The 12,516-nt window shown below is 42.9% G+C and overlaps 2 protein-coding genes across 4 annotated transcripts in view; one reads left to right on the top strand and one right to left on the bottom strand.

Annotated features, from left to right (window-relative positions):
• The first annotated feature begins 42 nt into the window (after positions 1–42).
• On the top strand, positions 43–12,305 carry smcr8a (Smith-Magenis syndrome chromosome region, candidate 8a). Of its 2 annotated transcripts, XR_011182544.1 has the most exons (3): positions 43–2,958; positions 6,498–7,131; positions 7,862–12,305. XR_011182544.1 is itself a non-coding variant. In XM_006637128.3 (2 exons), exons 1-2 carry the CDS (start codon positions 623–625, stop codon positions 6,940–6,942), a joined length of 2,781 nt encoding a protein of 926 aa, XP_006637191.2. In that variant the 5' UTR covers positions 43–622; the 3' UTR covers positions 6,943–12,305. The 2 variants fall into 2 exon arrangements, 1 of the variants encoding a protein (XP_006637191.2); XM_006637128.3 differs by having other exon boundaries at positions 6,498–12,305.
• Positions 9,518–12,516, bottom strand: part of LOC107079035 (uncharacterized) — a 20,827-nt gene continuing 17,828 nt past the window's right edge. The window contains exon 21 of one of the 2 annotated variants that reach the window (XM_069180672.1): positions 9,518–9,590. The gene's annotated coding sequence lies outside the window, so the exon portion shown is untranslated. Of the gene's footprint in view, positions 9,591–9,631; positions 9,717–12,516 lie in introns of those variants that run through there. The other variant, XM_015360333.2, reaches the window with a different exon arrangement.

The following is a 12,516-nucleotide window of genomic DNA, read 5'->3' as shown; positions in this document are numbered from 1 at the left end:
AATGACAGCAGCAAGAAGCACCGATACTTCCTTGTCAGTATCGCCAGTCATATGGGTAAAAATGGCTGCTAATTTCTAATGCTTCTCTTCGATAGTGACAAATAAGCGCTGTTTCTCCTTTCGTTGATCACTCGCTGTCATGTTTTCCGAAGGTAAATTTGAACCGAAACGGATTTTTTTAAATTTTTAATCGTGGAACGCTTAAAGGGACTCCGTACATCTGTCTTACCGGCAAGTGCTTGACTTTACAGTTGCTGTGATTATATTTTGTGGTTTTAGCTTCAGCAGTGTGTTTGTGCTCGAGTTCCCTCTATAACAGCAGTCGTGTTTGTGGGCGAGCCGGGAAGGACATAAAACTGGGGAAATGTTTAACATTGGTTAGCACTGTCGGGTCAGGGTCTGCTGGAGGTGATAAAGAAGGGATCGAGGACACTATTCCTGTTTGTGTTTATTTGGTGATTCGGCGCAACTGGCGGTGTCGTGTTGGGTCAATGTTGCACACACTGAAGGAGCTAACTCATATTGGAACACCTACATGGATCCTTATGTATAGACCTTCAGAACAGACTGTATGATCATTTGATAGTACCTTTTTCCCCATGTCATTCTTAAAAGACAAAAAATGATTGGTTCCCCTGACCTGGTGGCTCTGACGAAAGATGACGATTATGGGGACACGTATGTAGATCCTTCTTTAATCCCGGAGGAGTTTTCTGTGCCTCTGTTCCCCCATGCTGGGAATGCCAATCCCTGGTCCAAGACTTCCTTTGCGAAATTCACCAAGGATTTTATCCTCATCTCCGAGTTTTCCGAGCAGGTCGGCCCGCAGCCGCTCATAACCATCCCAAATGACTCCAAGGTTTGTGGAACCTTTGATCTCAACTATTTCTCCCTCCGGATCATGTCTGTGGACTACCAAGCCTCGTTTGTGGGACACCCCCCGGGCTGTGGCTACCCAAAGCTCAACTTTGTGGAGGACTCGAAAGTCGTGCTCGGGGATTCGAAAGAAGGAGCCTTTGCCTACATCCATCACCTGACCCTGTATGACCTGGAAGCCCGCGGCTTCGTCAGGCCCTTCTGTATGGCCTACATCTCGGCCGACGAGACCAAGATAATGAGGCAGTTCCTGGAGCTCTCGTCCGAGTTCTCCAAGGCTTCCGAGTGCTTGAAAACGGGAAACCGGAAGGCGTTCGCCAGCGAGCTGGAAAAGAAGCTGAAGGACCTGGAATACACCCGGACTGTTCTCCACAGGGAAACGGAGCTGCAGAAGAAGACCAACGGCTGCTACTCCACCCAAGCAATAGAGAAAGCGAACGAGCTAGCCAACGTCGAAAAATCCATCTATGAACACAAAGATCTTCTGAAGCAGATCTCCTCCTACCCGAACCGCAAAACTAAAGACCCTGAGTTTCTACCCTATGAGCTTGACAACCCGCCTGACTCCGCCGAAGCAGACCAGGACTCAGTTAGTAATGACCCGAATCGTGAAGAATTGGCCGAAGACTCGAGCTGTGCACGCAGAGCGTCTTACACCCCTCAGCTCATAAAAGCAAAGTCTGCTAAATGCTTTGACAAGCGCCTAAAAACTCTAGAGGAGCTCTGTGATTTGTACTTCTTCAATCAAACGATGGACCAGCTGACGCACATCGAGAAGATGTTCAGAGGAGACCTGTGCTACATCCACACCAGCCAGATCGAGCGAGCCCTGCTGAAGCAGCAGAAAATCACCGACTTCCTGTTTGAGGATTACAAAGAGTGGGAGGAAGAAGAAGAAGAAGGAGCTGAGAAGCAGCCGTATGAGGAGAAGCTTACTCTGGTCTGCAACATGCCTCCTTCCTCCCCTGTCTTTCCAGGCGAGCCAATGAGCCTAGAGTCCTACACCTCCTGCGTAGAGACCGTTCCTATTAAAATGGAACAGGACGTAAGTGAGGATGGATTGCACGACACCGAGCTGACAGAGTCCGGCCCCTGTGACATCACCCAGGACAATTTGGAAGAGTCCATGAATGCTGAAATGAAGGGAAGTGTGGGCAGTGGGGAAAGCATTGAAGTACTAGGGACTGAGAGGTCCTTCCCAGCTCAGGGACCCGTGATGAAATCCGAGAGTCTGGCAGTCCACCAAGGACAGAATCCGGAAGTGGACAGAAGGAAAGAGGCGAGCAGGAGGACTAATAGCGAGGACAGCATCGAAGTCTTAAGCACCACGGAATCCGTCATACCCGAAGATCTGAGAGCATCGTACGCCTGCGCCGTTCACGAAGAGGACCCCGGTGTGGAGGCCTGGGGCGGAGACTCTTACCAGCAGGGCTTCCCTGCTCCGAGGCAGCACTTGGACGTGCAGGAAGCCGGCCGTTACGAAAACATCCGGGTGGATTCCAGCTGCTGCCTGGGGCAGGAGGGCCGGGTGTGCGAGGAGCCCTCGACCGAGCTCGCGCAGGAGTGCTGTGCCAACGGGGTGGTCAAAGAGGAGCCCCTGTCGTGCCGGCAAGGGGACCCAGCTCTGCAGGTGGATTTCTGCCTGGCGGAGGAGGGCGCTCCAGGGGGGCATCCCGCTTCCGAGCTGAACCCCAACTATCTCTCTGACGAGGTGTCCAGGATGAACCTGGATGACGCCTCGGACAGCACCAGCTTCATGAGTGCCTCCACCAGCTCCGACAGGGCGTCGTCCCCGTTCCTCCCTGGCAACCCCGTTACTGTGAAGCACAAGAAGAAGGCGGGGCAGAGCGCCCTGAGATTTATAAGACAATACCCGTTTGCCCAGCAGGCCATTTTCTGCCTGCTGAGCGGGAGGACTCTGGTGGTGCTGGGTGCTGACGAAGGAACCGTGCGCAAGCTGGTGAATGCCTTATCCATCTTTGTCCCCAATCTGGGCAAGTACGCCGAGGCTGTCAAACCCTGGGTAACATCCCCCTTCCAAATAACAGACCTGCAGAACTGGAAGCTTATTGGCCTGCACAGGTAAGCCCGGGAGACCTCTACATGCTTAGAAACAGTTGGCAAATAAGAGATAACAAATACAGAGTTCAATTTCGGTGGTGCAACCTTGTGTTTTTGAATTTGAATTGTGGGAGTTGAGGGCGGCAGTGTCACAGAACCGGGTGTATTAATACTGTCGTGTTTGACGACATTCTTTGGATGTTTGAACAAAAAAAGGATTCAGCTTTCTTGTTTTCCATAGGCCATTCTCTGCACACGCTTATCATCAGGCCACGTTTGCATTTTTCGATATGAAATACATATAGATTTATATATACATGTATATACGTATATACATTTTCGACGGTTTGCAGTTCCAGGACGTAATGGCAAAGGCTCCACATTCCGCCTGATTAGAGTGGATTCCTCCACAGCCAGCAACAGTGCCCTGCCAGTGTCTGTACTCCACTGCTTTTGAAACAACGCCTGCTGCTCATCATTAATTTATAATCACATCTCTGCCCCTTTCTAGCTGCTGTGATTCTGGCTTACATCTCGGAGAGGGGTTTCCATTTTTATAATAAATAGGATTTCCTAGAGCAACTTTTGCATCGCGTAACGAATACTTAATGCAGTGTCACATTTGCCGAGGCCTTAAGTAAATAAGAAAAGCAATTTTCATGGAGTATTAGTATTAAAAAGAATGATACTGACGAGATCAAAGGAATTACAAGAATTATAATTAAAATAAGGACAAGTATATGTTAAAAATGTAACAGAAGATTACTTGATAATGTCCCTCACATGGTACATGAGTGAGTGAATGAGGACATGGTCTTATGATAAAATGGCTGACTTTGTCCAGTTTGGACAACGTGTGGACGTGCGTACTTCAAAAACCACCTTTCAGTGCAAGAGAAGCCTCCCTTCGTAGTGTCCTTACACCTCACAGGATTTTGTCTGACTTCCATTGAACGAGATCCATAAAGCTGAAAGTAGTTATGATTCAGTTGTCGGTTTCAAAGAGTTTCAGCATTTCTTGCTCACAATCACACGATTAGATTTTTTGTTTTTATTCATGCTGTATACCGAGCATGAAAAAACAACACCTCTTGTAATGTGTTGATCAACAGAGGTGCTGCAGTGAAAGTAATTGTTGGAAGCAGCACAGTCTGTTCTGCTGTGACACATACTTTGCACCAGGTTGCAGATGCGTCTAGATTGCTTCCTATTGCTCTTATACAGTCTGCCCACTCTGAGTCCTAGGTGCTACACATCATCTCCACTCATCCCACATGCATCATTTAACAGGGCTCAACACTGGCATGTAGGGGATCCAACAGCTTATCTGCTGTGTTCTGATACTACAAGCAGGCCAGCAGAGCACGCATTGTCCTGCTGGAACGTTGACATATTTAGTCCACAGGCTAGACAGCGAGTCAGATCCCAGGACTTGATCACCATCAATCAGTAAAAGTGGAAATGTAGCGACTTGACACCCCTACCAGACCATCATAGTTGGAGCTCCTCGTTCATCTTGATAGGGTGTGAATACGAACACTGAGATGGTGTCATGATCACACAAGACTAATTAATGAAAATGACACCAAATACATTTAATCAATATACAAAATCCATCAAATTTATTTCTCTCTCTATATGTATAACCAGTGTAGTTTCCCTTGCATTTAGTGCCTTTCTATCAAGAATCCCATTATTTTTTTACAGAATTTCTGTAGTTCCAGTTATTTCTTTGTTCTTCCCACCAAATTGGAATCTCCACACGTCTCAGCTCATAGCGACGAGCCCTGTAACCCCACACAGAGAATGGGGACGTGGAGGCCGACTCCTCTTGCCCCCTCACCTTCGAGCATCTTGATTGCCAGCTCTTCCGTTCCTCAGTTTGTTTCACAGCGTGCAGACTTCCTCTAGAAGCCTGACCTGCGTTCCCACTGAGAATGGTGCCTGCAGAGAGCCATTGGCCGGGGGTGGTGCGCGAGATTGCTCTGGGAGAATCTGACATGTCTCAGAGCTGCATTCATAATTCGTAGGCTGCAATCTTAGGGCAGATGTCTCGTTTTCTAAGAGGAAAGGCCAAATTCAGTACTTTCAATAATCAGCTTTCTAATAGCTATGTCAGAGAGTTAACCTTTTGGATTCTTTTCGCCAGCAGGTTTCTATTTAAATCCTTAATCTTTTATTGAGGGATATGGGTTCTAAGCAGGATAAATACAGGATTTCTTTGCTCAGTGAAGCATGAGACAAGAGGAAGGTTAAAAGCTCGTTATGGGTTTGTGCATATATAATGTATGTGCTGAGCATCAAAAGAAACTTGTAAAAAACGAACTTTGCAACAAATTCGTGGTCATTAGAGAAATTATATCTCGTCTTTGGTAGCAGGTGCACTGCCAATTTCTTGAAAAGGCATCATTAGGTCATGAGATTCGTTTGTCAAGCTGATTAACATTTTCATCAACAGGGAGTCTTCTGTGAAAGTCATAGGCTAGTAACAAGTGTGGCCACTGTTCAAAGCCATGCAAGGTATATATCTGAAATGCAAGCTTTGACCAGGTTACAGATACCACCTTATTAATCAGTTTTGTTCCTATTTATTGTTTTTCCATAAGGCACTTTACAAAAACTGAGAAAGAACTGAAAAATTAAAAGAAGGCAAAAGGCTGCAAATTAATCTTGTGGGATGTTGTCCCATTCTGCTCATAAAGTGTGGACAGGCACATGCCAGGTCACTGGTCTCTGAGCCCTAGATACTCCATGTCATCCCAGCTCATCCATCACATGTTCAGTGGTGCCTGGGTCTGGCGAGTTGGCCACAGAGTAAACCGTCACTCTGTCATTGCAAGAACACTGTTCTTACGTGAGCAGCATGAAGAGGATGTTGTCATCCCACAGAAAGGTCAGCAGGCGAGGTCTAGGACTTGATCTGTTGATCAACATCATCCAGTGCGTCAAGGTGCCATCGATCTCTACAACTAAAGTTCTCCTGCCAGTCCTGCCCAGATGATCACGCTTGGACTTCCCTTGTCAATTATTGTATCATTCTAGATGTCCGCCATACACCCACTACAGTCCCTCACCATACTTAGGCTCATCGCTAAAGATGACATCATCCGAGGTATTGCTTCAACATGCCAGTAGCATAAAATGCATGATGCATATTGGTTTCTTTCTGCATTTCTTTCTTGATTTTTCCCCAGGTTTCACATTCAGCAGGTTAAATCCCCTCATCACCTGTGCCCACTCCTCTCTCCATGTGGTGACTTTGTGTTCCTGCAACAAAGTCGCTCGAGTGTATCGCACTTAGTCATGAATCTTCAATTAATCAAAATGACGCCAAGCACTGTAAACTTTGTATTTTTCTACAAGCGTACATGTGTAGAGAATTGCGTTTCTTATGATACTTAGTTTATAATCTACTATTTCCATAGCAAACTCACACTTTGTAAGATTTGGTGGTAAGAACATGTCACAATTAAGTGATAAGGTTACTGAATAGCGTGACTCATTGCCAGGAAGGACTAAGGTAAGCTAACCTAGTCTTTTGCTTCCCTCTGATTTGTCAGGATGGCCTCCCCCACAGGTTCCAGCATGCTGTATTCCCTGAATCGCTATAGCCGCTACATCAGCATCCTGGACACTGATCACAAGACCCTGCGTTCCCCCGCGTACAGAGGCTCACTGGTCAGCAGGCTGGCCGACCACCGGACGCAGATTAAGCGAGGCAGCACCTACTTCATGCACGTTCAGAGCATGCTGACCCAGCTGAGCTCCAGGGCCTTCCTCTACACCTTCTGCCATCACCTGCACCTCCCCATCAGCCCCGAGGAAGGGCAGGAGTCCGTGGCCTCCCGCAGGGCCAGCTTCCTGCACCACATCCTGGGCTGCAAGGAGGAGGATGCAAGGATCGTGCACTTCCTGTCTGAGCTCATCAAACAGTTCTACCTGCAGGGGCCGAGAAAGGGCGCGTTTGCATTTAACTACGTCACCAGCTTTTTGTACAAAATCTAGTTGAATTGGTTGGCAGTTGTGCAGTTCCTGGTCCTTCTCTCCCTCCCCGCCACGTCGAGAGGGGAGAGGTAAAATGAATGTAAATGAATGTTTGGGTTCTTGTTTCCCTCCTGCGTTTCTTGGGATGACCTGCTTCCTGCCATTGTCAGAGCCGACGTCTTTGGGTGGTTGCTGGAGCAGAAAATGGAGGTATTCGGCATTTTATGCATTTAAATAACGAATGCTGTTACAGTTGAAGTTCCCAATGCTATTTAATTCTTTTTTTTGCCATGTTGTCAAACTCTGAATCTGAATAATGTGTCCAAATATCAGCAGAACAGACTTTTGCTACTGCAGTTAACAGTACTATTTTAACATCTGCGAACTTTAGCAGCAATTAGTGACAATAAACATTTGGCCTACTCATATTAAGTATACAAGTGGTGATATTTCTTATTACATATTTTTTTATATTGAAAAAAACAACAGTATAGAAAGCATAACTTGTCATACGTGAGAGACTATTGGAGGGTCATCTATAGGAAGGAGAACTTGGATTGTGGTGCATACTGAACCCTTCCAAAGGAGACCTAAGCATTTCTACACGAAACAGAACCAGAGACATTTTGGTTCACTTTTAAAAAAGAGCCTTTTGGCTTTTCAAATCCTACCAACAATTAAAAATTGCAAACCTAATAACCTATGATGGGTTCTTTTCAAGTTGCTGTTTCCCTCCACCCATTGAATACCCAAGATTTCTTGGCTGGTGATTGTTGATTGGCAGGCAGGCCAAACTTTTAATTTAATCTGGATTTTATTCTGTTTTGAGTCATTGTGCTCTTTGGCTCTTTAGATGGCAAGTCGAGCAACGCAGTGTGTGGCCAGACGTGTCAGCAGTGCATGTTGAAATGTTGTTGTTTTTTTTCTTGTCTTAATGCAGGGGTTAGGAATGAATTCCGAAAATATAAGAACTTTCTTGGAAGAGATTTGCCCAGCCTGTTTCCTGAATTATCCTCTAGGACCCCGAGTTTCTGATTTATCCTTTCTGATTTAGACTACCAGCCATTGAGCTTGTTTATTTCACACTCTCAGCTGTCCTGGAGGTGAATCTCTGTTTTTTTTTTAATCCAGTGACAAAGGAATCATTGCCAAAAAGCAGTCGTTATTTACTGTAGCTGTATTCTGCAGATCCTTCGCCCATCCTCAAGGTTTGGTCTGTGCTAATCGACCAACGCTGGCAAACACTGAAAGTCTCCTAAAAGCCTACAGCGGCAACCTGCTACAGACACAAATGATGAACAATTAGTTGACGTTCCTCTGCATCTCCCCGCTTGAATCTCTGATGATAATATATGTATGTTGTGTTGTTTTCTTATGTAGGTGGATAGGCACCGAGTGTCAAACTCCGATTAGGATAGGTTAGGTGGAATGTATCTCACCGTCTAGCCTAACTTGAGAAGCTCAGTCCTCTTAGAAGCAGTTATTTTAAGCAAGTGGCACACACTGCGTGTGCCTCTAGAATGGCAATCCTGTGTTGAACATGATGGACAAAGAGTTAAAAGATCAGCATGGCTGGGGTTTCATTTCGAAAAATATCTGGCATGCCTTACGTGTGCTTCTTTTCAATGCCAAAGGGGGTTAAATTAAGCGCTTCAATGTTACTGTAACTTTTTGTTGTGTTTTTATTTTTCCTTAACACTCATACTAGAATTGATCCAGTAGTGTGTGAAAATGGTCTAGCATGCACTGCAGAATAACTTCCTCCGCTGAGGATGAAATTCAGGTTATATCATAATACATGACTAGGAGCACTACAAAAGCCATGATTGAATCTCCTTAATTTCTAAAGAGCATTGCGTGACTTATCATTAGATAAATGAGACTTTTATCTGACTATTGACAGTGATATAGAGTCAGTTATCATTATCTATGCAAAGCTTGTTTTTGTGCAAAACAAACCAGTATTATTGCTTTATTAAATTTAGCAACAATACTTTTGCTCCTCCTAGCCAAAAGGGATTCAACCTTATTAATACAGAGCGAACTGTTTTCTTTTAACAAAATATAGTCTCCATTTCATAGCAAAAGTCTCCATTTCATAGTATCTGTTCTAATAAGGACTAATGAGAATTATTTAAGACTCATCTCAAAATAATGTATCTGTCTGCTGCTATAATTTAAAATACAGCTGGAGAAATGTGAGAATTTTTCATATTTATTTTCGCCTTTTTGGGAAACATTTTTGTAATGAATGTGTCTACAATGTGCTCATTTTTGTAACTGGAAATAAGACTATAACTGGGAGGCTTTGGGGAGTTTGCCTTCTGAAGAGCTATGGCTGCTTTCAAAGGCTTTTCAGTTTTTAAAAACTAACCAGCATTAGTAATTTTGTTCTTGTGTCTGTTTTGACAGAAACCCCTTAGAAAGTGTTGTTTGCTAACTAAATGTTGGCAACAGAAGACACAGGAGGCAGATATTTTTATAATGTGTTAGTATTCTTTTTAAATTGTACATAATAGAATATTTTCAGTTTTGCAGAAGTATCCGCTGTAAAGCCATGTGTAACCAAAAATCGATTCTTGTTAAGTGAACATCCTGCATCAGATAATCAGGGAGTCCCAGAGCCTGATTACCTCAGCTAAGCCATAGTGTCCCAGTCAATTTCAGTTCTGAATTGAAAAAAGGAAAAAAGTGTTTTTGTCATTTTGGGGTTCCCAACGTGTTCTGGTTTTAAACTGTATTCTTCCATCGCGGTCTGCCTAGGGCTGAACACGTCCTTCTTGGTTAAGTAGCATCTTGAGAGAGAGAAAGCACAAAGAAAGATTTTTGCCAGGCTTAGACCCTGCACAGACACACACGGTCTGCACTACAGAATACTCAGCAATTGTGGAGAAACCAGTACAAAATGAGAAGCCTATTGGTTATGCATGGAAAAAATAAGTGCTGCGAAGATGCACCAACACTGCATGCTCCAATGTATTTGAGATATTTTTGAAACTGCCCTGTCATCTCCCCCCTTGTGCCCCAGTAGTAACTTGAAATTGTTGTGGAACACATTCATTAAAGTAGGGCGTTTATATACCTCCGTCCATAGTTTGAAACATGCACAGGTACTTGGGTATGAGCATGGCTTTTCTTAATGCTGGTAGCTGTGTAGTATACCATAACATTGCTGTTGTATATGTGCACTCTTACAAATGTTTTATTTTACTAGACTTGTGTCTTCCCTGGCATGCAGGTAACTGTTGATAATTGACAGATTTATTTTTTATTTCACTATATAAATGTAAGTCGTTAATGGTTTGTTTGACCTTTTTTTTTTAATACTACATACATCTCATTATGTAAATCAGATAATTTAGTGCTCAACCTGGCCATCGGTCACGTGGGTACGAAGGTAACAATAAAACAAAACCATTTCTCTCTTCGTCACAGAATGTATTAAGCGTGTTTGTGCGGAAGTAGATGACTTTATAAGATGACCACCCTATTATAAATCTCGTTTCTAATAGTTTCAAAGTCAGAAAATCTTGATATAAACATTTGTGCACCAGATGTTGTTCTTAGAAGGCAGTCAAATAGAAAACCTTAGAGGCTCTAGTCAATGAAAATTGCTCCAAAAATACTTTTGAGTGTAACTGGCGCAAATCAGAAATTTAAAGGTGTTTTGTTAAGAGTTCTGCAGAGCTTGGCACTAGATACCCTGATCTACAAGCCATTATCTTGTCGGATATCCTGATATCTCCCTGTTGAGGTTGCTAATCCCAATCCTAGAGGATCACAAACCTGCTGGTTTTCATTCCAGCCCAGTTGAATCACTTAATTGAAGCCTTAATTGAACTAATATATTGCTTCCTTGGAACATGTGCGAGTTATTTTTGTACTCAGGAGTTTGGAATTTCATGTTACTTATGAAATGCAATAGTAAAAATGCTAACTCCCACCATGTTTAAGACTTGAACGTAATTAAAACAGTTGTAGTTCATCCTGTTATTGAGTCACTGAGGGGATGGGTACCCGAGAGCCAGGCTGGACCACAGACCAGCAGAAGTGTGGATCTCAGGAGCAGCAGTACTGGGATCAACTGCCATGTATGAACATTTGAATTTCAAGTTTGAACTTCCTCCTTTCGCTGTGGGGAAGTCTTATTTTTACTTAGTTCCGTCTTGGAAGAAGGCACCTTCCTTACTGGGCTGTTGTCGCAGTCATGTACCCAAGAGGATTTGAAAGTGAGCAGTTTTTGTATTCACTGTAAAAGTATGGGCATGCTGCACACACAAAAATCACAATTAAGCTGAACTGCTCATTTAATAAATCAGTAATAAAAAGGATTAATCCATTAATTTCCTCCCATGCAAAACTTGCATTACATTTCATTAAAATGTTTAATTAATCTACAGAAAACAAGTTGTTTTGGATGTACTTATATTGAATATTGAGTAATAGGCACATCTTTTTTTTCCCCCAAAGCATATTGGTTACTGGTGTTACAGTATGTACTAGTCTTTCAAAACGTGCCATAGAAACCTTCCTTCTTCAATAAACTGATATGATGAATTATACTTGTAATTATATTTGCCAAGTTACGTTTCTATTTAACTTATTTGCTTCACTGAAGGAAACCGACACCAAAAAGGGTGTTCTGAAGATTGTGAACACAACAGTCTGCTGTTGGTTCGTTTGTATGAAGGAACCATATGTGCATTTTTTCTTTAAACTGGAAATTCAGATGCCATGTACTTTTATTTCTCAGGCCTTAAACATTTTCCTCATGACACAAGCATTTATTTGTACAAAAACTGCCTAAGTTCCATGCAAAACTGGAAGAGTATTGTGCAGTTTGAATCTCAGAGCCTATAGTCTGTCCTCTACACTTAAGATTGTATTTTTTCCCCAAACTTGAATACTTCTCCTTTACACTGACTGTAAACAGATTTATTAAATTAGCTAATTCATTGAATCTAACAAAGCATTAATATTACACCTCTTCCTAATCTTCCATTGCTGGTAATGTAAAGCAACAAGAATTGCACTATGATTTGTACTGTTTAATTGCCTGCATGTAACCCATTCTTTGTACAGGTCAAATGATTTGATCTTTTTGTTTGAATAAACTGTGAAGCCATTCTCTACACTATCCTCTCTTATGTGTAATGAGTGACTACAAGGTAAACCATCTATAACCAACCTTTAGTTGGTTGAAAAAGCTTTTAATCATGCAAATGTTCGGCATAATTGTTTTATTTAAGTTTGCACACAAGTGTTTGATGGTTTAAAATGATTTTTTGTTGCTTTTATTCATTTTATGTTTCGTTTGCTCGAAGTCATTCAACTGCGAAACACCCGACTACGAAAGCATTAATTTAATAAAAGGTTCAAATCTGTCTGGTTGTATTTGTGTGGTTTTTCATGTCCAGTCTTTTCACATTACCCTTCACTCAAAATGTGGAAATAAAGTAATTTCTTTAAAAACAGGAGTTTAAATAGTACTTAAGAAGCCTCATGTATATCTGAAAAAACACAAAATGTTTAATCCAAAGCATGTTGGAAACATCTTTCGTCCTAGGGTTACCTTTCATCATGCTTCCCCCCAAA

The sequence above is a fragment of the Lepisosteus oculatus genome, chromosome 19 (genome assembly GCF_040954835.1).
Source record: "Lepisosteus oculatus isolate fLepOcu1 chromosome 19, fLepOcu1.hap2, whole genome shotgun sequence".
NCBI classification, from domain to species: domain Eukaryota; kingdom Metazoa; phylum Chordata; class Actinopteri; order Semionotiformes; family Lepisosteidae; genus Lepisosteus; species Lepisosteus oculatus.
Note: the sequence above shows the minus strand (reverse complement) of the source record. Positions and strands in the feature narration are given on the sequence as shown.